Source organism: Agelaius tricolor, unplaced genomic scaffold (genome assembly GCF_023055355.1).
Source record: "Agelaius tricolor isolate 1412-34295 unplaced genomic scaffold, bAgeTri1.0.p SCAF_9, whole genome shotgun sequence".
In the NCBI taxonomy this organism is placed as follows: domain Eukaryota; kingdom Metazoa; phylum Chordata; class Aves; order Passeriformes; family Icteridae; genus Agelaius; species Agelaius tricolor.
Genome location: NW_027269269.1, coordinates 11,831,270 through 11,855,096, shown reverse-complemented (window position 1 = coordinate 11,855,096; position 23,827 = coordinate 11,831,270). Strand labels below are relative to the sequence as shown.

Here is a 23,827-nt window from a genome sequence, read left to right as displayed (position 1 = left end):
GTCCACATATACTGAGATTTAAACAGAAAACAGAATTCTTGAGTTACAAAAAAGCACACGGACAGAAAATCATAATAACACTGTCTAGATTAAATTGGTCCTGTACCCAGTCCTTAAATATCTCTAATGGCATGCAAATGGCTGATTTAAGCAATTGAACTCCACACAATCTCATGCAAAGTGAACAGTGCCCTATAAATAAACATATTTCCTACTCGAATGCAAATGCTTGTTACACCATGACAATGAATATTTGCATAATAGGCACGAGTTCTTGTAAATGCAGGTGCTTGAGTGACAGGTGATGAAGTCTGTAACTCCCCTGGGCTCAGGAGAGCTCCTCTGGGCGGGGGAAGTATTCCTAGGCCCTGTTAAGAGATGACAGTGGGATCCTGTTAGCCTCCAAGTGTCCCCTTGGCCTTTCCACAGGTTTGTAGCCCAGCAGCTGGCTCATCTGTCCCACCCCAGGGGCATGCTCCCTGGATGTGCCACGGGCTGGCAAAGCTCAGCTCAGCTCCCACTGTCATTGTGTTTTCTTTTGCTTTCTAATTAGGCCTGTTAAAAGCACAGTGCTTTTAGTCATCATCATTTGAGTAACAACAAAGTGGCACAATAAAGCAGTGGAAAAGGAAGATGACTTGAGAGTATCAGCATTTTGGAAAAGAGGATACAGATTGACGTGAGAAGACAAGAGGCTGGGCACAGTGTGGTTTTGCAGCAAAAGAGTGAAGAGATCAGCAAGGTGTCCAAGGATATCAGGAAGACTGGAGGTGCTGCCTCTGAGGATCTCTGTACAACACCTGTATTGTCCTGTTGCACAACACCTGTGTTGTCCTATCACCTCTCCTCTTTCTCGATGTTCATCAATTAACTGACATGAGCAAATGAACATCAGCATGTATCAGAGAGAATTTAGGGGGCCAAGGGACTCCTGCTTTTATAACTGTGTCAAGCTGACCATTTGCAGTTTGTCTGACTGTACATATATAACCCACATACACTGGGCTTTCAGTCTTCATAGCTAAAGAAATGGAAAGCATAGCCTACAACCACCAAAACCTTCTTCAGCACAATACTGCATGTGCCTGTGTGCCTTGTCTCTTCATTTAGATGAGACCCATCAAGGTCCAGGTGGCTGGAGCTGGGCTGCTGTCAACAGCACCAGGTTTTTTGAGTTGTTCTCTGTGACTTCAGAGACACCTGCACACCAGTGAGGAGAGGGAAGCTCAGCACAGCTGACCATTGATGTAGCCATCACTCCCACATGCCAGAGGGTGAACCTCACTCAACTGCCACATAAAACATCACTCACATCACTGAGCTACATCCTGGTGGACAGCACTAAACCTGTGACTTCCAAATCTGTTTCTGAAGCCTCCTGCATCCCTAGTAATGGATAACCATTAGCTTCCACAGGAAGAGGTCAGATGGCTCTGGACCTGAAAGGGGAATTTCACAACTGTTAAAGTTTGCAATGAGTTCAAGAACTCTATTCCAGAACTGCAACTTTTTTTATACCTGTAGTCAGTTAAAAAATAGGAACAGTATGATTTTGCAAAGTGTCTTGTCACCTAGATATTTTTGGGACATTTCCTAAGTGGTTTAAAATATCCTATCCTATCCTATCCTATCCTATCCTATCCTATCCTATCCTATCCTATCCTATCCTATCCTATCCTATCCTATCCAGTATACATTTACACTGGGCTTTGCCAAGATGGTAACACAGATATCCTCTTGGAAGACGTTAAGCTGTAAAGCGAGGGAGTGATTTTCTAGAGAGCTACGTGGGTATGTTAATTGCCAAGGTTAATAAAAGGGTGATCTTCATGTGCCTCAATTCTTAGGTGTCCAAATAGAAAGACTTTTATAAGGGCTCTAATTTCCAGGGATGCTTCTAAAAAGGTACCTCATTTTGGGCACTCTCAAACTGCATATATTCAAATCAATTTCAGTCTTAATAAATAGATTAGAAAATGATGAGAGGTACTGGCCAATTCTTTTGCTCTCTCTGATAATGCTGGATTATACCTTAGTGTTATGTCATTTAAAAAAAACAATGAAGACAACAAGATGCTATTTTTAGAAATCTCAGACATGATCAAGAAGTTAAAATAAATTTTTTTAAACAGGGTTTTTACAAGGATGTCAAAACCACTAACCCCTCCTCTGCCCTAGTATGCCATATCACCTAGTCTGGACAAAGGAGGACTGAAAAGCATCCAGACTTCTAAAAACCACCAACTGGCTCTAGCCTGGACAGGTAAGTGAGTAATTTACTCACTAACCAAAGGATTGGCAAAGGTCCTGCCATGACAGCAACCTTCTCCCTGCTCTGCATAGCCCGGCTCTCTACCTATCCCCGTCCTAACCTGCTGGAAAGGAGGAGCTTTGCTCTGTCCCTTCCTTATTTATAACTTGTTGGGAGCTGGGAGGGAGGGAGGGGTGAGCTGGCTCTGGTGCACCCTGCTGCTGCCGCCCGTGCCAGCCTCGCAGTCAGCACCACAGATGCCTCCCGCGCAGCGCGGGGGCTGCCTCCGCGCCCTCGGCTTCCTCTGGCTGTGCGCGCTGGTGGAAGCAAGGACCAGAACTTACTACCTCGGGATTGTGGAAGAGAACTGGGACTATGCACCATCTGGGAAAAATCTGATCACAGGGCAAAGCCTCTTAGAGGACAAGTAAGTGACTGGGGGCTTGAGTAAGCTGGAGGTGTAGCAACAACTCCAAAACAAAATCGGTTCATGTGGTCATCTTGCTGCAAATGTCTTAAGATGGCCTTTTCCTTGCTTTTATTCTGATGATGTTGTCGTAGGTGGGAATTCAGTTTCAAGGCAAGACTAGACTTTGATTGATTTCTCTTCCATTGTGGTTGATTAAGCAAGGGGATAGTTAGCGTGTATTTGAAGAGGATGTTAATGAGCTGATATTTTTTTAAAAAAGCATCAAGTATGGGCTCAAAATCCCCTACCTGTATTTCATAGAGATGGAGGTATCTCTGGTTCTTGGTGTCAAAAAGCAAACTGCAGCTTTGCTATAACCAAGCAGTCTTTGCAGTAAAACACAAAACCCTGTTTACTGACATATTATGTAATTTTAAGTATTTCCCCTGATAAAATTTGGCAAACTTGATAAGATATCATGAAATTCAGATGTGTATGGTACCTACTAATGGGATACAAGTCCCTACATCCATGCAATCTATACAACTGTGGGGACTTCCCTTTTGGAAATGTGCATAGATAAGTGCTTAGATACACAACAGTGAATGGTCAGAGAGAATTCCTGGTGAGCTCTGAAACTGGGGAGCGCTTTCATCAATCCTGCCTTAGCCAGTGAAACAGGTGTCTGTTCTCATGCCCACACGGCTGGTGCTGGCTGTGTGTTCCTCCCAGAGCAGGAGAGCTGGCCTGGATGTTCTATGGCTCTGATGCCTGGTGCCTCTGTAAAGAATGATTTGGGTGGAAGGGACCTTTAAAGTTCCTCCCGTTCACCTCCCCTGCCATGGTCAGGGTCATCTTCAACCAGGTCAGGCTGCTCAGAGGCACATCCAAGCTGAATTTGAATGCCTGCAAGGATGGGGCATCCACCACCTCTCTGGGCAATGTGTGCTGGTGTTTTACCACCTTCATTGTTAAAAACGTTTTTCTTACATCTGAATCGACTCTCTTTTTGTTGAGAACCATTGCTTCTTACATAATGGGATTCAAATGTGTGGGAATATTTTTAACATTTCATTGATATTTTTGACACACTAGAGGTATTTTGGGGATCCCTCCTCAGCGTCTTGGTTTGGGATTGGAGTGGGAGCTGTGAGGAAGTGAGGAGGTCCTGGTCTCTGTACCAGGTTTGGAGGCTCACTGGGAGCTAGATGCTGCCTCCCAGAAGCTAGAAATGGAAATGTTCTCTCTGACTTTTCAGGAAATCCCAAGCAAGTCTGCACATGTCTCTAGTGGTAAGTAATTTCAGAATCACTCTCAGATGAATTTCACAAAAGAAAGTATTTTGTCACAAGAAGAAGATAAGAAAGAGTTTTATTTTTCAACACAAATTTATGCTTAAGCTTTTAATAGCTAGAGGTCCCAGATGGCATCCAAGTCAATAAGTATTACATTTGTAGGTAGAATTAAGGTTAATAGTTTGTTCCCAGCCCATGAAAACAAGCTTTACTGACAAAATTGTTCTTAGTTTATATTAAATGCCTGAATTTCTCACTTTCCTAACCTTTGTAGCAAAGGATAACTTTCTCCACTCAATAAACTAGGAGATCTCTTACTACAGAGCATACAGCATTAACTGAAGAGCAGCTACTTATAAATCCATTTCAATGGAGAGGTATTCAATAGAGAGATACCACAGAGAGATGGGAATCTGTTCTGTAAATTGTACTTTTGAGGCTGTGTGCACTTTGTGCTCCCTGAACATCAAGAGGCACATTTACTTTTAAGTTTGTAGCATAAATGCTTTTTTTTTTTTACTAAATGGCAACACAGGGATGGAAGATACTTTATGTCTTCAGTCATCATGGCAATGTAATAATTACAGAATGCTAATTACAAAAGGTTTACCCACAGAGGATTTTAATCTAGACTGCACATTCAAAGCTGGGGAGATGTTTGCCACAAACTTCCTACATGCAAAATAATTATGTGATTTTTGTTATTTTACTCCACTTTTAAATCCTATTGAATTGAGCCAGTGTAAAGTGCTGTATTCTGGAATAATTGTGTCTGCATAGGCTTGTGGGTTAAATAGTGAACCAGAAATAGCTATTTTGACTATTCAGCTCTTTAGGATAATCTCTAATGTAAATTTAAAACAGTATAATAATGGGCTACTTTTCAGGTAATTAATTGGTTCCTACGGATATTATAAAAAAAGTAGTTCCATTAGCAAAGTTTAAGGATCAGTTTCCAGGTAGGGATAGGAATGCCTTTTGAGCCATCTTTGTTCTGCAAGCAGCAACACTCAGGCTCGCTGAGCCAAGCACTTCTCACCTTGTGAAGCAGCCTCACAGCACCCATCTGATGGGGCACTATCCCAGTTTTATTGAGAGCAAAGTGAAGATAAAGAGGTTGCAGACAAGCTGATGATCTTTAAAAGAATTGATGCATACACAAAAAGGAATGTTCCCTTTGATTCCAGCTAGCCCACAGAGATATAATCAAAACCTCTTATTCCTCAGTACTTAATGAAAATCCTGAATTAGCAAGTGTGCAATGGAAAGTGTTACATTACCTGGATCAGATAGTGACATTTAAGAGATGATTATCAATGTTGCTTGCCAAAGTCAATAACATCTTCCTCAACCTTTAGTTTTTAGTAGTAAAGAAGATAAAGGGAGCTTTGGTAGCTGAAGCATGGAGCTAGAAACCAGATTCTGGCACCAGACACAGCTATGCTGCTGAGTTCCTGCTGTGCTGGTGCTGAGAGAGCTGCCTCTGGAGCCAGGAGTCCCAGTGCTGCATCAGAACCTGCCTGGGTGGATGTGAGCTGAAGACTGCCTCTCATCAGAGCTGATTAGCCCAAATGAGCCCTGTCTTAGCAGAATTATTCTGCTTGGATGATAATTTTTATTATGCCTAGTCTTACTGCAGTGCTTCAGAGCCAGCCTGCTGCTTGCACAGACTAAGTATCTTGCTGGACATCAGTAATTGTAAAGCAAATAGACTAATGAGGCTGTTCACCTCTTCCTTTTGTCTTGTCTAAGCTTAAGGCCTCAAGCTGTTCTACTAACTCTCATAATTTGGAGTGTTGTGAGTAAAACCAAGACATTTCACTCTCTGTTCTCCCTTCAGAAATTAAACTTACATTTTCTGGAGCACACAGGGCTTTGGAAATCACAGGTCCAGATTACAGCCACTGAGCATAGGTGAGCTGTGAAGGTGGTTAGCATCCCTTCCCACCTGACATAACTGCTGGAAGAGCTGACATCATTAAACCATGCTGGACTAGACACACAGGGTGCAAGTGCTGTCAGTGCTGCTGGATGTGCTGCAGATCCCAGAGGGATTTTGTGAGTTAGGGCATGGGTATTGCTGCTGCAGGAGGGTGAGCCTGGATGTTTTCTGCTTTCCCAAGTGGTCACGTAGAAAATGGCTTTTCAAGAGGAAAATATACCTAAGTGTTGTGGTTTGACATCCACCAGTCATTCTTTCCCCACTGTAGCTCAGCCCTCAAGATTAAAGTTTAGTGGATAATGCCTTGAAATTACCTTGATACGAGTTTATATGATGGACACTTAAATCTTGCTCTGCTGGTGGTAGATGTTAGTAAGTTTTGCCTGGTATAGCAGCTCATCCCTTCTCTTTAGGCCACCAATCCTACATTTATTTATCTGGGCCAAGTCTTGCACCCCAACACTAACGGGTGTTTTTTGTTAGCACAGCATCAAACACAGTTTGTGCAATTTGCCTGTGAGGAGATCCCACCCAGAGAAATGACAGTGAAACTGTCGTCACAGATGCTGCACTAATGGCTGAGTCATTATGAGGCCAAATAACCCAATTGCAACAGCAGAGATGATCATTGTGGGAAGGGTCAACATCAAAAGGGTATTTGAGGTGAAATCCTGGCTCTAATGAAGCCTGAGAAGAGCTTTGTTACTGACTTAAGGGGCAAGTTTATTGTAGGAGGGAAGCCATCATACCACATCAGTGACACCACGGAGCCTCATCTAAGATTTCATGGATTTTATTGACCTCTGTGGCTCATGTGGGTCAGAAAAAGCCTAAAAACATCCTTTGAGGGCTTTGTGTCTCTGTCTTTTGAGGACACTCAACTTTGTTGTTTGACGCTTTGTGGTCAGGGTGCCATTTAGAAAGGTGAGTTGGCACCACTGGTCCCCCTTCCCTGGCTATCCCTCAAGGACAGACATTGCACTGGCCTGGGCATGGGAGTCATGGTTTCTTGGAGGGTTACCTCGAACAGGTTTCATGACCCAGGGGTTAAAACAATTGTGGTAGTCTAAAGCCCTTTCCTGGCACTGTCCTGATTTACTTCAGCCACAGGAAAAATCAGGAACTTTGACAAAATAAAATGGTTATAAACCCAAACCCAGAGTATGTAAAGAGGATAGAGAGTAAGGAAGGTTTCACCATCTACAGATTTTAGGGAATAAACCTAAAAAGATGGTTGTTTAAACCATAATGATGGTTATAAGTGTAAAGTCTATGGGACTTTATTGGAACAACAACAATAAAAAGAAATTTTGCATTTGCGTGCATTTGCACCCAGGAGTGTACAGTAGCTATTGGGAATGTTCACCACAGGAGAAAATTTGGGACTCCACATCTACTAGTTATCCTGAGTGCTGTTTTTTGGCACTCAGTGGTGATTACCGCAGCAAACAAACTCAGAAGGCTTTGAAATTGTATCTGCAAAGATCTGTCTCCAGGCTACTCAAGAGCTGTTTGCTTGGTCATGCACAAGCAAACAACTCTTCCCATTTCTCACTGCTCCTTGTAACACCATGCTCATGTAAGCGCCTCTTGGAAAACATAACCTCTGTTAGGTTGTAGCCTTCAGATCAAAGGTAACACAAACACATTAAAAATTATGGCAAAAGACGTTTTTTGTGTGATAAAAGAAATGGGTGTAGAAATTACACTTCACACATGGATATACCTGGAAATGGCAGATTGTCTGCATGTCTAGTCTTGATCTGAAGTAGAATCTACGTGATACTCTTGTTTTACTCTTTCTCTCTGTGGAAGAGTTGTACTGCTTGTCGTTGCAGGGAACTGGATGTCTATAATTATGCTTACACTTGTTTTCAAGAACTAGAGTTTATTCCATGTTAATAATTCACTGTTCCACTCAGGTGCATTTCCAACTTTTCTTGTAGCTTTGGAAGTGCTGAGAGGGGTCAAACACCAAAATGAAATCACACACAGAAATGAAGGCAGGATTTGCATGTCTTTCTCAGTCGGAACAAGACTTTTTATGCTGATTTGCAAACCTGCTTATCTCTATATGTAACCTCAAGACTGGCCTGACTGCAGGAGATGAAAAGGAATTTAGGAAGTTTGCATGGGTACTGCCCCAGAGGATAGAGTATTCTTCTTTACTGTAGAAAGAAAGGCTATCTGAGCATCATGACTTTATGGACATGAAGCACAGGCTGACAACTGAGTCGGAGGGAAATAGTTAAAATTTAGAGGAGCAGCTTTTACATCTGCAGATCAGAAAGATGGAAAAGGTTCAGACAGAAGCATCACAAAGCCACCAGGATAATGAAGCAGTTTGAAGGGAGCAGGAGAATATGAAGAGGCAGGGAGAAGCTTTGTCTTCTTGTGACCAAAGAGGAATGACAGATAGGAAACATTTTGGCATTTGGCATTCAGTCCAATGTGGATATTCCCTCTGCAAAAGGACTTTAAGCACTGTAATGCGAAGTACAGCAACACTTGTAAAGAGGCATGGAGCTACCAGCTACTTGGGAAGGCTGAGGTGGGCCCCCAAAATCCTCCAGGATGAAATGGGACAGCCTGGGCACCTAGAATGGGACTTAGAACAACCTGAGTGCTCTGTTTTCAGGTACTGAGGGCAACCGAAAGGATGTGCTGAAAATACATCTCTGCACAGAGCATTACCTACACTTTGACTGGATGCAGCTGATACCCACTGCACCCATTTGAATAGTCCTCCTTTCAGAAAGCTGCCACTAAAAGACTTCTTTTCCTGACTTCTAGATGGCTTTAAGTAGGAGGCAACCACAGATCCAGATATTATAGCATAGCTTTAGACACTGAGACTCTCTGAGTGCCTAAGCCTAGGTTTTCTCACAGTAATTCCTTGAACTTTGATCACTAACTGGATTTTGGGATCACAGGCTATGCATTAAAAGGGGCTAGGCTCATGTTAACAAAGCCTGACTAAGAAGTGCATTTTTCTGGGGTACAATTCTCCTTCTTCAGAAGACACAGTGTATCTCAGGGGTGTTATGAGAGAGTGTGCAGTGTTGTCTGGACATAAAGACACTGTCATCATAATGAAAGCATGGTGCCACTGCACCAAAATATTTGGTGGCTGGTGAAATTGGAAAAAAAACTGAGGAAAAATATCTCCTGAAAATAGGGACTTTCTGAAAAAAATGGATTTGATATTTTTCTAGAGAAAACATAGCCATGTGAGTACATTGCCATGAAGTAAGGAAGCATGTGCATTTACACTGCACTCCTACTGACACCACCTCCTACTCTGTGGTAAACACTCTGGTAGCAGCTCTTCCTCCAGGCAATAGAAGGTATCTTCTCCTTGGTGAATGTGGTGTGACTTGCCAGGTCTTGCTATGTCCACAGACGACAGACCTGCTAATTCACTGAAAATTCAAATTTCCTGGCAACTCATTCCTTAACCCTGTTTTTGGGGTGTATTTATCTGGCATGCATTATTCTGTGAAGAAGCAGAATGAGAAGATTCTGTCCCTTCCCCTCCATCCTACCCCACTGTTTCTGCCCTAGCAATACTGGCAATGTTTTAATTGCTGCCAAAACTTGTGGCTTCTTATAAAGTGCACATTTCAAATGAAAAAGTGTACTTTTTGGAGTCTTTTATATCTGGATCACTTCAGAGGTCTGTTTTAGACAGTGATCGTGGAGGTGTAATGACCACAAGTGGGGGATGTTGTGTGTTATGGTATCATAGAAATCACAGAATCATAGAAAGATTTGGGTAGAGGGAGAAGTGGATGTGTGGTGAAGAACTTAAAGCAAATAATACCTTTCAACTTATGTGACATCCTCCACTTTGGTTTCTTGCACTTCACAAAAGAATCTAAACGAGATTTGTGAAGCAAGTGAACTGACCAGTCAAAGTCTCACAATAAATATGAAATTACTTTATTTCTGCCAGTGATACTTCAGAAAAATTTAGTTTGACTTTTTGATGAGTTTTTTAGGAAGCAATGAAAGTCCAATCAATCTTCAGGAGATGAAAAAGCTCATGGTCAGTTATGGTGAAATTGGTCATACAATCCCTTGCTTGCTGTGTAGCAAAGGGTTTAAGTTCTGCCTTCATTGAGTGTTATAATTAGGGATAAAGATTGTATATCATATTTACCAGCTGTAACATGGAGAGGATTAAAAAATGGATTTTATATCATCACAGATAGGATGAACTGGGTCATCAGTATGATGTTATAGTTAAAAGGGCAAAATTCATTCCTAGTTATGTAAGAAATATTGACTGGGAACATCTCTGGCCCTAGCTGGAATATTACTTGCCTATTGTGTGAGTTCTTTTGTTCAGACTTCAACAGAGACAGAGAAATATTTGCTTTCAAAAGAGAGCTTTGCGTAAGATTTGTGGCATAAAGAGTGTTGGTGTGCTTGGTTTGTCCAGAAGAAGGGTAGAAGGCAATTTAGTCAATTAATTAAAACTTATGCAAGTGTCTGCATAAAAAATAAGTTTCTGATGGTATGTGGCTCCTTTGATCTGAGAGAGAACTTAACTGGAAGCAGTGGTTGGAGTGTGGACCTGGATGATATTAGACTGCAAATGCAATTTAGGCTTCTAAGGGAGCAGGTATTTAAAAGTTATAATATGTTAACCACTGACCATATGGTGGGTTCTCCATCACTTGAAGTTGCTATAAACATAGACTCTGGAATGTGGAAGTTATACATTTCATGCAAAACACATTTAATGCTACTCTTCCAGGGAGCCGAGCTGTGTTGATTAGAATCTGTCTTATTGGCTTTTGAAAAAACCTTAATTTGGTTTTATTTTTCTTCTGAACAGTCATGCTTTCAGAGGTGAGGCTTCAAACCTTCAAAAGAGGGAGAAACTGTTAAAATTGAGCAGCTTGAGGCTTGAGTGGCTGGTCCTCAATGAAGGCTTGGAGCAACTGTGCTAATGACTGGACCTGAAAGCGGGATGGTGGTTACTGTACAGAAAGGGGCTAGGGGCCCTGATATACTCCTGAGCTTTAATTCAATTCCACCAGCCATGAGATGTGTCCCAGGGAACTATTTATCTGCACTGCAAGCACCAGTTATTTGATCAGTTCTTAAGATAGTTTTACGGTTTCTCAAATTTTCCCTTCCTGACACCAGGTTCGCAAGGGTGTATGCAACAAGAGGAGCCAACCGGATAGGACGTGTGTACAAAAAGGCTATTTTTAGGCAATTCACCGATGACACTTACTCCCAGGAGATCCCCAAAGCAGCATGGCTGGGGTTCCTTGGCCCAGTCCTGAAGGCAGAAGAAGAGGATGTCTTTATCATCCATCTGAAAAACTTTGCTTCCCGCCCATACTCTGTGCACCCACATGGGGTCTTCTATGACAAGGACTCTGAAGGTAAAATCTGGCTTGCCTTTTCCTCTCTTTTTCCCTGGAGTAACTAATATCATGGCTACAAGTCTGTCCCAGTATTTATTGACATTGACATCAGAAGACTTTAGATCACCCTCTCATAAACTCATCAGTAATTGCAGCTGATGACTAAAACCAGGAACAGCTGCATCTCAAAACTTTTTGCCACAAACTTTCGACACCTGGGATAAACCCAGTACTGAAACAGGTTGGATGGGTCTTTTTGCCTGAATTATTTTTCTGAATCATAACTCACCAAAACATCTTCCCTCCTTCCTTCTGCCTCTATTTGAACAGATGGAGTTCTTGCAACTAAATGTTTTCCTCTCTTTTAGCCTATAGCAGACATAATCTAATTTTCAGAATCCCAGACCTATACATGTGTATTTTTGTTAGAGGATTGTGTGGATGTACCTACATGTGCCTACAGTCAGTATTCTCATCTGTTTCCTGTGAAAAAATACACACTGTTAGATGACAAAATTCTAGATGACTGATAAGAGTGAAGAGACTAAGAAGAAATAGGACCTGTTAATGCATTTTTAAAGGTTTATCTACCAATAAAAAATGGATTTTAACTCCCAATATATTTGTGGTGAGATTGACAGAAATTCTGAGTTTTTTCGAAATTTCTCAATGATTCTGTATTTGTGAATGCTGCTATTATTTTATAAATACAAGTTAAAATAGAATAAATTACACAGTTATTTAACACAAGCAACTAGGGGATGGCTAAAGTATTCCTTTTTCCTTTTTATGTATTAGGAGCACTTTACCCTGATGGAACTGGCGGTAAAAGCAAAGAGGACGACTTTGTTGTTCCTGGTGGAAATTACACGTACACATGGCCAGTAAGGAAAGATTATTCCCCAACTTTGGCAGACTCAAACTGCTTGACTTGGATTTACCATTCTCACATTGACACACCAAGAGATATTGCATCTGGTTTAATTGGGCCTCTGCTGGTGTGTAAAAAAGGTACTGAGCTAGAAACACTGATAGAGCAAGCCCCTCTGCCAAGCTTGGCATCTTAACAGTCATTTTTGCTTACAGGTTTAAACATGATGGTCTAGAGTCTATCCCTACATAGCCCATAAAAAGGGGCAAGGAATAGATGGGCCATTCCAGGAGCATCCCAGGGTAGGTATTGTAGCTCTGGGACACCCCCCTTCCTGCTCCCCTTTGGCTTCAGATAGATTTGCCTCGGCTGGTGGAGGGACTGCAGCATGCTGTGACCATCCCATCGTGGCCGAGACCAGAAATAAGTATTCCCAAAGTGGGGAAGTTTCAGGATGAACAAAGGACTTACTGCTCAGGAAATCAAATTAGAGCTGGGTGGTGGATTTGGCATTAGCATTTACATATTTGAAAGCACAATCTTTGTAATTTTTTCACATAGAGAGTATGTATTTATTTTTGTTTACAAGTTATATCACACAGCCTTATGGGAATATGCATGGAGCAGTCTGTCCTGTGTATTTTATAGCCTGATAATGTTATGCTGGAGCTATTATGAACCAGCCCTCTTTTCTTCATCAAGTGAGTCATTGCCACTTCTTCCCCTGGGCATGTGTAACTCTGCCACTCCTTTTCAGTAACTCCCAGAGTACAAAATCAGCCCTGATTTCATATGCAATACTTCTAAGTGAAGTAGGCTCTATATATGAAGAAGAGAAATACTTTAATGTGGGAAAAACAAGCCTGGTTTCCAGCTTAACTCACATAATTGAAATGTCTCCGATTAACATTCTCCTTGAGATCCTTTGAAATCCACAGAACTGAATATGTGACACTGAGCTGATAACTACAAGATAACACATGAAGCTAGGAGACAGCATATCCAAACAATCCTCGCCTGAAAGCCAGATTATCTACATGTTTGGCCTTTAATTCCTGAAGGAGGATATCTACATGATGTAGTCCTCCAGCTGGTGTTGGTGGACCCAGGACTGAGAGCAAGACTCTGAGCTTTCTCCCAGAGAAGGCAGAGGAAAGGAAAGTTTTCATGGGATCAGTGATAGACTGATTGGAATGAAGTCTACACCTGCCAGTGGATAATAACAGACTACTCAGTATCACTAGTCCTATGGTCTCAGGTTGCTCCCCAAATAAATATGGGGATAAAGATGTTGAACTTAGCTGGAATAAATTCTGTTCATCCTCTTTTCAGCCTTTTAAAATTTAAGTATCTAGTCCTAGATAACACTTGTGGATTCCTTGTCAGTCTGTGGAGAGAGAGCCACATTTAGAGGGCCACTCTGGGGGTATGGTTGAGAATTCACTTCAGTGCAACAGAAATGCAGGCTACCATTCACCACTCCTTGTCAAAAAACCCATGAGTCACTGGTTTCTGGATAGATCCAGCTCATGACCTGGCTCACTGTGCAGGAACACAGATGCTAAATGACACTGACAAAGGGACAGGGTTGGGTGCAACGGGCCAAAGAGTGGGGAAATGGGACAACAGATATTGGCAGGTGCTTGTGCTCGTGTTGGACCAAAGAGATACTGAAATATCAGCTTGACTTAGCTTAGCTTTGCCTTCTGGAGGCACTCATCTGTTCAAAGTCTGTTGGAGGGGGGTCAAAATGCCTTAGAAGAGCAAAATTAGGTGAAATTCATCCTGCCCTGCAGACTGTGGGCAAAGAACTGTATTTCCTCGAGTGTGCCCAGGTTATTGTCATTTTTAAATTCAATCCCATCCCAGGCTTTTTTTATCACTTTCCTTTTCGTTTGCAATTTAGGAACTGCAGATGAGACCACAATAGAAGGGACTGGTGCTGCTAATGCTTTTGCCCTGATGTTTAGCATTGTAGATGAAAACTTCAGCTGGTACCTCGATGAGAATATAAACACCTTCTGCTTAGAACCAGACACAGTTAACAAAGAGGATGAAGGTTTCCAGACCAGCAACCGAATGCATGGTGAGAAGGACTTTTGAATAAATGGTGACCTACAGCAGTGAGCAGGCTCTTTTCAATTCAGTAGGACCCTCTGATGTCTGTCCTTTATCTGTGTCAGCAAGGAATGGGTCAAAATGTTGAAGTACTGTATTGATAAAAACCTCTCCCTAAAAACAGAATGACACTTGCAGAAAGGAGATTTGGCTTTCATGCCCAGCTCTGACATTTGTTTAACATTTTATCTTAGGCAACAGATTTTTGTCCAGCTGTGAAAAGAGCAAAGAAAGTTGCAGGGCAATTTGAGGTGTGTGTATTGAAAGAATTCTCAAAAGGCTTGTGGATAGTGGGCTGGCTGGTATAACCACTCCTGCCCTACAGAGATATACTGGCCAATGGTACTTTGTGTTATTTGGACATTTGGTATAAGAAGTTGATTCCAGATATTTCTGTATATTTTGTTTGTTCCAGGGAGCCTAGGAAATAAAATATTTTGCGAAATATGAGTCTCATTCTCCTAGCGTCCTGATATATTATCAGATGTAGAAGCTAAGGAAGACAGAGCTGACTTCACTGAGTTGGCTGATAAAATTTTCAAATCTAAATTGCTTGTGCCTGGCATATAATGGTATATTTATGACGTAGGACAAGAGGAAATAGATTTCAGCCATGCTAAATAGCTGCAGAACAAGTTAACTTCATTATCAGGCCTTTTTGGTGACGACTTGGCCTTTGCAACATCTTGATATTAACCAGGATGTTTTTCACAGACACAGACAGAGAATTTGGGACATTTGATCATACAGAGCAGTAAGACAGATGTTCAAAATGCTACTCCTTAGGAATGGGACCAGAGTCACTTTTCTTTCACTTCTCATAAAGTCTCATGCTTTTGTTTTCAGCAATTAACGGTTATATATATGGCAATCTCCCCGGCTTGGAGATGTGTGCTGACACTTCCATGTCCTGGCACTTGTTTGGCATGGGGGCCGAGATAGACATCCATGCTGCTTACTTCTACGGGCACACGTTCACCAGCAGAGACCAGAGGGCGGACGTGATCGGTCTCTTCCCAGCGACATTCATCACAGCGGAGATGACCCCTGGCAGCCCCGGGAGGTGGCTGATAACCTGCCAGGTCAATGAGCACCTACGAGGTACGCTGCCAGAGACCTCCCTCATCAGCCTCTGCTTTGCTTGGAAGGGAAAACTGGGAGATGTTTCCAGGGGGAGCAGGATTTGGCGCTTTTTTTGTGTAACTTTGGAGAAATTTGCAACAGTTTCGCCAGATAAACATCACCATCATGAGTTTAGTCACCAGAAATGATACATGTTGGGTCAAATCTTCAGCTAGTATGAATGACTTGGCTGTGTAACCCATGTGAGGAAGACTTGCTAGACCCAGCACTGTCCCCATGATTTCTAGGTAAACCCGAGATTTTGATGAGCAATGAGAGGAGTTTTCAATACTCATTTTTCAACATAGTTTTTTTGTTGTAGATAAGTACGTACACATTAAAAAAAAAAACCATGCCAGCTGAACACTTCGTAGCTTTTTGCTTTATGGAAATCAGGCAAAACTTAGCAGTGTTCTCAGAAACCATTATGTGAAGGGATTTGATGGTGATGTTGTGATATTTGTGTGGTGCAAGACCCCAAAAGTGTGTATCATAGACTAGGTGTCATGGCAGCAGGCAATGTGTAATTATCACAGCAGAGACAAATTGGGAGAATTTTTACGCATTCATTCCAGTGGGCTTGGCAACAGGCAAAACAGACTCAATTCTGGCAAGCAACGAATACCTTCAGCAGAAATAACCAGTCTGTATTTCAGTGGAAGTCAGGGGAGGATGATGCTATTTGGCAGATATCTGGAGGCACTCTGACCTCCAAAATCATTCTATCATCATTATGGAGATGAAGAAATTGAGTAAATAAGTCCACTAAAGAGCGTCATTGATGCCTATGGGTTCCACCTATTGCATAAAGTGTACCACCTTGCAAAGGAAGGGTATTGGTATCTGGCCTGTTGTAAGCAGAGAATGTATTTTGAAATAGAAGTTTACTGTAGTAATTGCTTCCAATCCATGTAGCTCCCAGAGAGTTTTGAATTTACATTTGTAAATGTAAATCCATGAGATTGCTGACTCTGCAGGTGGTCAGGGACTGTCTCCAGACTCTTTCTTCTCCCAGGTGGCATGGAGGCACTATATGATGTTCAGATCTGCCAGAAAAACCTGTCTCACTCCTCACCAATCAGTCATAAGAGAAGATATTACATTGCTGCTGAAGAAGTGCTCTGGAATTACGGGCCTGACGGTTATGATAAATTCACTGGGCAGGGTTTGAACGCCACTGGCAGGTAAGATTTCTTGTCAACTCCCATTGTGCTTTAATTTCAGGAGTCTGTGTGCCACTGCCCCAGTGATTCACATGGGCTAGGTCCTGCACTGTCATTGGTTTTAATTGAAAGGGGCAGGGAGGAATGGATTTAAACAGCCTTGTCAGGAAGCTGGATGCATAACTGTGATGCTTCAAGGTGCCTTCTGGAAGCACTTATCTTACTCCATTAAATCCATGGGGAAAGTGAGACACGCCAAGTTGAACACAGTTAATGACCCTTCATCAAGACTCTTCAGGCAGCTTTCACACTTACAATCAGTGCAGTTCAGAGGTGCCACAGTGGCAGAATTTTCCCCCCTGATATGACTGATGGAGACAAATTGCATTCTAGTGTCTCCCAGAAAAGCCAACAATGATTAGACACACATTGTGCACAGTTCTTGCCTAAGGTAAGTTGATATATATGTCTTCCTAAGTAAATCAGGGTTAAACATAAAAGTCTAATGTACAATCAATGCTCATTTGTTGGCTAATTCAAACCAGTAATACCTTTCTTTGTGTGCTAGAAAAGTGTATGCAGATTAGTAACTTGGGGGGGGTCATTTCTCCTATGTCTGGAGTAATAATTTTATCTGAAATGAAGGGTAACTGCTTGAACTTTCAATTATTTAACCTGTCTGATTTGCTAATTCCACAGTGAATCTGCAACATATTTCACACAAGGGACTGACAGAATAGGAGGGCAGTACTGGAAAGTTCACTATGTGGGATATACTGATGCAACGTTCAGTAAGAAGACTTGGTCAGAGGACATGAAGCACCTGGGAATACTTGGTACAGTGAATATTTCCCCCTCCTTTCATTACATCAGGTTTGAATGTAGAACCATCTGGACTGAGAGGGGAATTAAGTGCAAGCAGCTCTCTCTTCTTTTGGTGGAAATATGCTGGAGAGCAGTCCTTCTAATACCTTCCCTCACTCTGTTTTTTAAGGCCCTGTTATAAAAGCTGAGGTGGGAGATACAGTGCTGGTAACTTTTGCCAACAAAGCCAGAAGAAGCTATAGCATTATGGCCCATGGTGTAAGCTTCAGCAAGCTGTCAGAAGGTGCTCCCTACTTAGATGGTAAGTTTTGGCTGTACACTGGATCATCACCTCTAAAATACTTGAGCCCAAAAACCTGCTGCTGAGCTCTGCAGGTTTTCCCTTTTGTGTATGATAAGGCACAGAAAGGATGATTTGATTAGTTTGCATCTATCCTTCATGTCACAATCAATGGGACTCCACAGTCTGCAAATGTGATGGTTCTTGTCCTTGGATATGTGCCATATGATATATCTAAAACTAGCTGAGGCCTATGTTGAACAAAAGTCACAAGCACAATCCAATTTCTATTAGTTCTAATCTAATATTTCCATTGAATCTCCATTTCAAGGAGTGAATTTCCTCTGGACACGCTCCAGAAATTTTGACTCTCAGGATCTGGCTTGATGGCCCTGCTGAGTGTTTGGCTATAGCTAACCACATGGGTGTCAGCTGCATCACTCCCAGTTCTCTAATCCAGGCTGGCCATTGCCCTTGCTTTACTGTCAGGATAGTCAGTTTAAAAGGCAACTTTTATCTGATTTCCCTGGAACATATCACAAAGCAGTGATAATCCTTATTAATTTTCATAAATACATAAATGCTGAAATTGAGTGTTGATGAAATTCTTCCTCTCATTTTGTGCAAGGACGGGGTCTTATCGTCTAAGTTTAACTGTTGAATGTTAAATATCATGTTAATTGGTAGGTACCTTTTACAGTCAGTGACAAGAAGGCGCTCTGAAGATGTGATTCTGTCTCCACCAAACACAGAAGTCTAGAGTTTGAGTTAGGGACTAAGCTTGAGATGGCCCAGTTCAGGTGAGATGAATCCCATTCATAGCAGAGATAATGCTGCGGTCTCTGAAAAAGTGCATTTTCAGCCCTGAAAAGGAACATACTTTTCTTGTTGCCTAAATTGCTTTGTTTCCACTACAACACATCAAGAGAAACTCATGGGACATAATCCCTCTTTTGAAAATTGTGCTGAGAGAGAATTAGGTCAACATGTAAAACTCATCATGCAATAAGATCAATGCAAAAGGCTTTATTAAATTGTTGTCTCTTGTTCCCGACCTTGTAACTCAACAAATTTGCCAGGAGGCAAAACATAAAAAAGCAACTGGCTTGAGTTCAGCCTTGAAGTTATCTGTACAGATCCTAATGCCATCCATGTAAGAGATAGTTCTCCAATGGAAGTGCAGCTTCCTGCTTGCAAAGCTGTTGTGATTTCATTTATCAGCCCCTGGTAGCAGTGCCCTTCAGCACTGCACACTTCAGTGTGTAGCAAAATCAACCCAAAACCTACAATTCAGCAGCCAGGTGAGCTGGCACACCTCTGGGTCTTTAGAGAGATACCTGACTCCAGATTCATCAATAATCTGGCTGCTCCTTCTCTCCTTTTAAGTCTTGTGCCATGAATTTCCATTACATCTATCTACAGGTGTATACATGCAGAAATCCTGTAGGTATTCATGCAGAGCCTGTAAGCTTATGCTGAGGGGAAATAATTTTTCAGAGGTTGTGCATTGTCTAAGTGCAGTTTACTCATGTGAAAATACTGTAAATACAAATACTTACATGTAGAGATATCTGCAGATATATGGGGTTTTTTCCAGTGCTCTCAGGAAATAACCTTGCATGTTGCATTTGGCACTTGTCAGTCTCAGAGGGCTTTTGACTCCAAGTCAATGCTTGCCTCATTGAGGACTGTTGCAGGATGAATCCAGTAGTATTGGATACTGTGGAAGCTGTAGTCTGTTTTCTATTGCAGTTTGCAGCAAATAGCCGGGCTCAGATGCAATACTGCTATTTTCACTTGTGTCTAAGTTTCTAAGATTTTCTTGGAGTACTAGACACTGAGTGTGCTGAGAAAATATAGATAATGGGTGCTTAAGTGTCAAAGACAATCTAAATCCACCCTTTGCATAGCAGCAGACAATGGCCCAAATCCTTTAAAAGTAGCCTCCAACAAAGAACAATATCATCCACTCTGGAGATGCTGACAAAGGCTCCTGTGCAGTGCTATAAAATCAAAAAGAAACAATTACCAGGATCAGATTTGTTTTGAATTTCTAAAGAGCCACAGCTCCAGCTCCACTCACTAATGTAATTGATTTGTTGGTGCTTAATGAAAAGCAGAGACTGAGTTTGTGCCGCAGATGAATTCCGTGCCACAGATGAATTCCATGAAAGGGCAGGTAAGTTACAAACATTAGAGGCATCCATTTAAGCACCAGAATGAGCTCTGCGTGTCTTGTCTGATTGAATATAATCCAGATAATCCAACGTAGCGTCGGAAGGTGTCTGAGTGGAGCAGCTGAACATGTTCTGCAGGGAATTGGCTTGGTTGTCCCCATGGCATGGGTCTCGAGTGAGATGTTCCCATGGCACAGCTGCCCAAACTATGGGATGGTCCTCCAGCTGTGGTGCAAGGGGGAGCTTCTCCACAGAAATCTGTAGCTATGCCCAACTTCCATCTAACTCTTGTAGTCAGGGAGACAAAGCCTTCCTGTAATCTTGGTGCATCTCAACTTTGTCTCTCCAGGCTACCTGAAGCCAGGAGCCCATGTCAAGCCAGGTGAAACCTTCACGTACAAATGGAGGGTGCCTGAAAACGGCGGTCCAACAGAGAATGACCCCCCGTGCCTGACCTACCTGTACTACTCAGCCACTGACGCTGTCAAGGACACCAACTCTGGCCTCGTGGGACCTTTGCTGGTCTGTCGGAAGAACGCCCTGAATCACGATGGGACACAGGTGCCCAACGGGAATGTCTGCTTGTTCCTAAGAGCAGGGTGGTGCACTGGGGCTCCCATACAGGCAGTTTGTCCAGGCCCCAGCTCTGTTTACAGAGATTAAACAAATGTTACTCCTCAGAGTAAAAGCTGATCTAAGGGGACGGTTAAGAAGACAAAATCACCATTCCCTAATTTCCTGTCTCTTCCCTAGCTTTTCTGTCTTTTGCATGCAAATAATAACTCTTTTCACACCCCGTAAAGGACACTCTATTCATCCTGCTGGCTGATGAAAAGGTGCCAATTCCTGTCTCTGTGCAGTCTTAGTAAGAAGGTGGCTTCAGGGAAAAGAAAGTTTTGTTATAAAAACCTATTCATTTTTATTGAATAGACTTTTTTTTATGTCTTGTCTTCCTCCTTGTCTACAGAAAGGAATAGACAGAGAATTTTACCTCCTCTTTTCAATCTTTGATGAGAATGACAGCTGGTATCTGAACAAGAATATTGAATCATTTACTGGAGACCCAACAAAAGTGGATGAAAATGATGCTGATTTCATGGAATCCAACAAAATGCATGGTACAAAATATCTAATGTCTGTTAATGATATCTTTTATTCAATCATATTAGGAAGATGAGTTGGCAGGTTTTATCATCATTCACAGCTTTCTGCACTGCACTGGAGAGTGAGCTGAAAAGCTGTCAGTCAGCTTATGGCCAGCTCCTGATGCCCTTGGAGTGCACATTGAAACTCCAGTCACAATGGCAATGAATGCATCCATCTACAAATACATCTGGAAAAAGGGAACAGAGCAGTGATTTTAGATACAATACTGAGTTCTGTAAAAAGGCACAATGCCAGAGACAGGTGCAGAAGAAGCCAATGTTCACTAGTGTTTTAAATTTCACTGCTGGCCTTGGCACTGACTCATGCAGTAAAATCTACCTGCCCTGCTGGGCAATGACTACCTCTGGAAGAGGAGACACAAAGACTAGGGGAATGGCCAAAAATATTTTACAACATCATTTCTGGATGTAAGTATCTGACTTTAGCATGGATCTCCTCCAAGGTACCCCTGGGATGACAGACTTGAGCAAATCACATAACCTAACTTTGCTTTAGATATATATTTTTAGAGAACTCTGGGGCTTTCTGGGGCTGTCTATTTTATTCTTCTTCTATGAGATGGAACTAATCATACCGAAGTTTTGTTCTTTTATAGCATCTTTCACGCATTGATCACAGAGAACAATTTGAGGATTAGGGAGTTTTGCCTTACCCTTGTAACTCAGACTCTTTATGGCCCTCTCCATAGCCTTAATGATGTGGTTATTCATTCTCCAGGCTGAAAGGAGGTACCAAATTTGTACACTTGAGTGGTGTCTGGGAGGTACGCTCAAAAGCTCAGAGGAGGAGTGCTACATCACAATAGCAGAGAGCTATTACAAGATTTTACAGGCTAAAACCAAAGAGGTAGAAGTTCTGAGTTTATAGGAATAGCACTTAGATGTTAATTTGGTGTCATCCAATCCTACTTTTTCTTCACAAAATGCCCCTTTAGTGACTTGCTGAGTCATGAGTCTTTGGCCAGGTGGGTGGTAGGAGGTTCTGTAACGCATTCTCGTGGACCTGCTGCTAACCTTGACTTTTTCCTTCTCCTCCAGCTGTCAATGGCTACTTGTATGGCAATCTGCCAGGCCTGACCATGTGCAAGAATGACAAGGTCTCCTGGCACCTCATTGGGCTGGGCAGTCACTACGACATGCACGGGGTTCATTTCCAAGGAAACACCATCGACTTGAGAGGGACAACAAGGGATGGGCTGGCCTTGTTTCCTCATTTATCAGGGACAGCACTAATGCAGCCAGACCGTGTGGGTATGTTCATGAACTGATTTTGGTTGTGTGGCACTTGCAGATACCAGTGAGCCAAAATAACAGACAGTGAGATGCTCTGCTCTGCACAGGGAGGCTGAAAGCGTGGAGAGAGACCCTGGCGACCTGTCATAGCTGAGAATTCAGGCTGGATTACTTTTCTGGGAAGGTGTATGTATTCATGTACACCAAAAACAAGAGGCTTTAATGACTTAGGGATGGGTAGAGCAGCAGGCAGAGAGATAGCTAACAGGATGCTCATAGAATTTCATAATTCTCCAAACAGACTTTTTTAGAAAAGCAAGTTCACTGCCATGTGGATAGTCAGCACCACTTAAGGTATTTTAGGACTTCAACAAAGGCTTTTCAGTAATAGTCAGTCTTTAGGAGTTTCTTCAGAAGCTTATACATTAAAAGTACTTTTAAATCTCATGGGTAATCCAGTGATTCATACTTCAAACCAGGAGAGTGTGAGTTGTTTGCTGGAGACACCAAATAATCTTCATCATATAAAGTACAACATTACCTTGCTTTGCATTGATGCAACTCTGTTTAAATTAATAGAGTCATCAGGGTTGTACAAAGCTATGCCAAGGGCCATCCATGGCCAGGGCACCTGATAGAAATGTACATTGGAGTTGTGTATGTGCCAGGTTAGACCTCTGTTGCAGATGCTGTAAGACAACTGAAATTTTTCTAACACAAATTCCAAACATTTCCACCATCTGTCATGAAACTGCATTGTAGATCTCACACAAAACAATTATTCTAAGAGATTATTATTTTTTGGCTAACCTTCTACCAGCAATAACAGAAATTGAATGAATTATCAGATCTTTACAATCGTCAATGCTTGTGATTTTATTTTAATTACATATTATTTTATCTCTTTAATCACTATTGCCTCTGAGGTGCAAGAAATAGACTGAGATCTAGTCTGGACAGGCTATGCTTCTAATTTTGATTCTATCACTGACTCACATACAAAGCAGCTGTGAAAGTGCTTTCCTCCTTCACACAGTGCTAGCAGGTGGAGCTGTATAGGACAACATCACAGTCAGCTTCTGCTTGAGTAAATGGGCAGGAGAGAAGGAGAGTATAAATATTAAAATCTGCCCATGAACAAGCCAAAATATGCTCCCTCAATCACTACCATCTTTGACCACCAGAGCCACCAAAAAAAAGGCCAGTGGTGGCTTGGCCTTTCATGGAGGGAGTGCAAAGGGTCAGAAAGTTCCAGTTTATCTCAACTGTGCAAATAGATAAATGGTTATAAGCAGGCATTCCTGTATCGTGGGACTGCATCTGTATTGCAGAGCCTTTCTTCAGCCTGACTACACCAGACAAACTGCAGGGGCTCTGTGGAGAGTCCCTTGCACTGAAGGCTGGTAAAGTGGCTCTGTGCTCAGGGACAAGGAACCAGCATCTCTGAAACACACCCCTTGTTTCTCCATGCCTTTACTGAGTTTTGCAATGAATGCTTCCTCCTCCTCTTCCTGTGCTCCTCGTGGGCATGTCTGCAGCATGGGCTCGCTGGCAGTGAGGCTTGCTGGCAAGCTTATTCCTGCTGCCAGAC

At 42.2% G+C, this 23,827-nt stretch overlaps 1 protein-coding gene across 1 annotated transcript in view; it reads left to right on the top strand.

The window, feature by feature from the left end:
- The first annotated feature begins 2,508 nt into the window (after positions 1-2,508).
- HEPHL1 (hephaestin like 1) overlaps positions 2,509-23,827 on the top strand; it is a 32,503-nt gene continuing 11,184 nt past the window's right edge. Inside the window, exons 1-11 of the mRNA XM_071432762.1 lie at positions 2,509-2,678; positions 11,055-11,299; positions 12,080-12,292; positions 14,059-14,238; positions 15,117-15,371; positions 16,408-16,576; positions 17,255-17,391; positions 17,550-17,681; positions 20,187-20,398; positions 20,805-20,955; positions 22,042-22,254. Coding sequence (XP_071288863.1) covers positions 2,509-2,678; positions 11,055-11,299; positions 12,080-12,292; positions 14,059-14,238; positions 15,117-15,371; positions 16,408-16,576; positions 17,255-17,391; positions 17,550-17,681; positions 20,187-20,398; positions 20,805-20,955; positions 22,042-22,254 — 2,077 coding nt within the window. The remainder of the gene's footprint in view (positions 2,679-11,054; positions 11,300-12,079; positions 12,293-14,058; positions 14,239-15,116; positions 15,372-16,407; positions 16,577-17,254; positions 17,392-17,549; positions 17,682-20,186; positions 20,399-20,804; positions 20,956-22,041; positions 22,255-23,827) is intronic.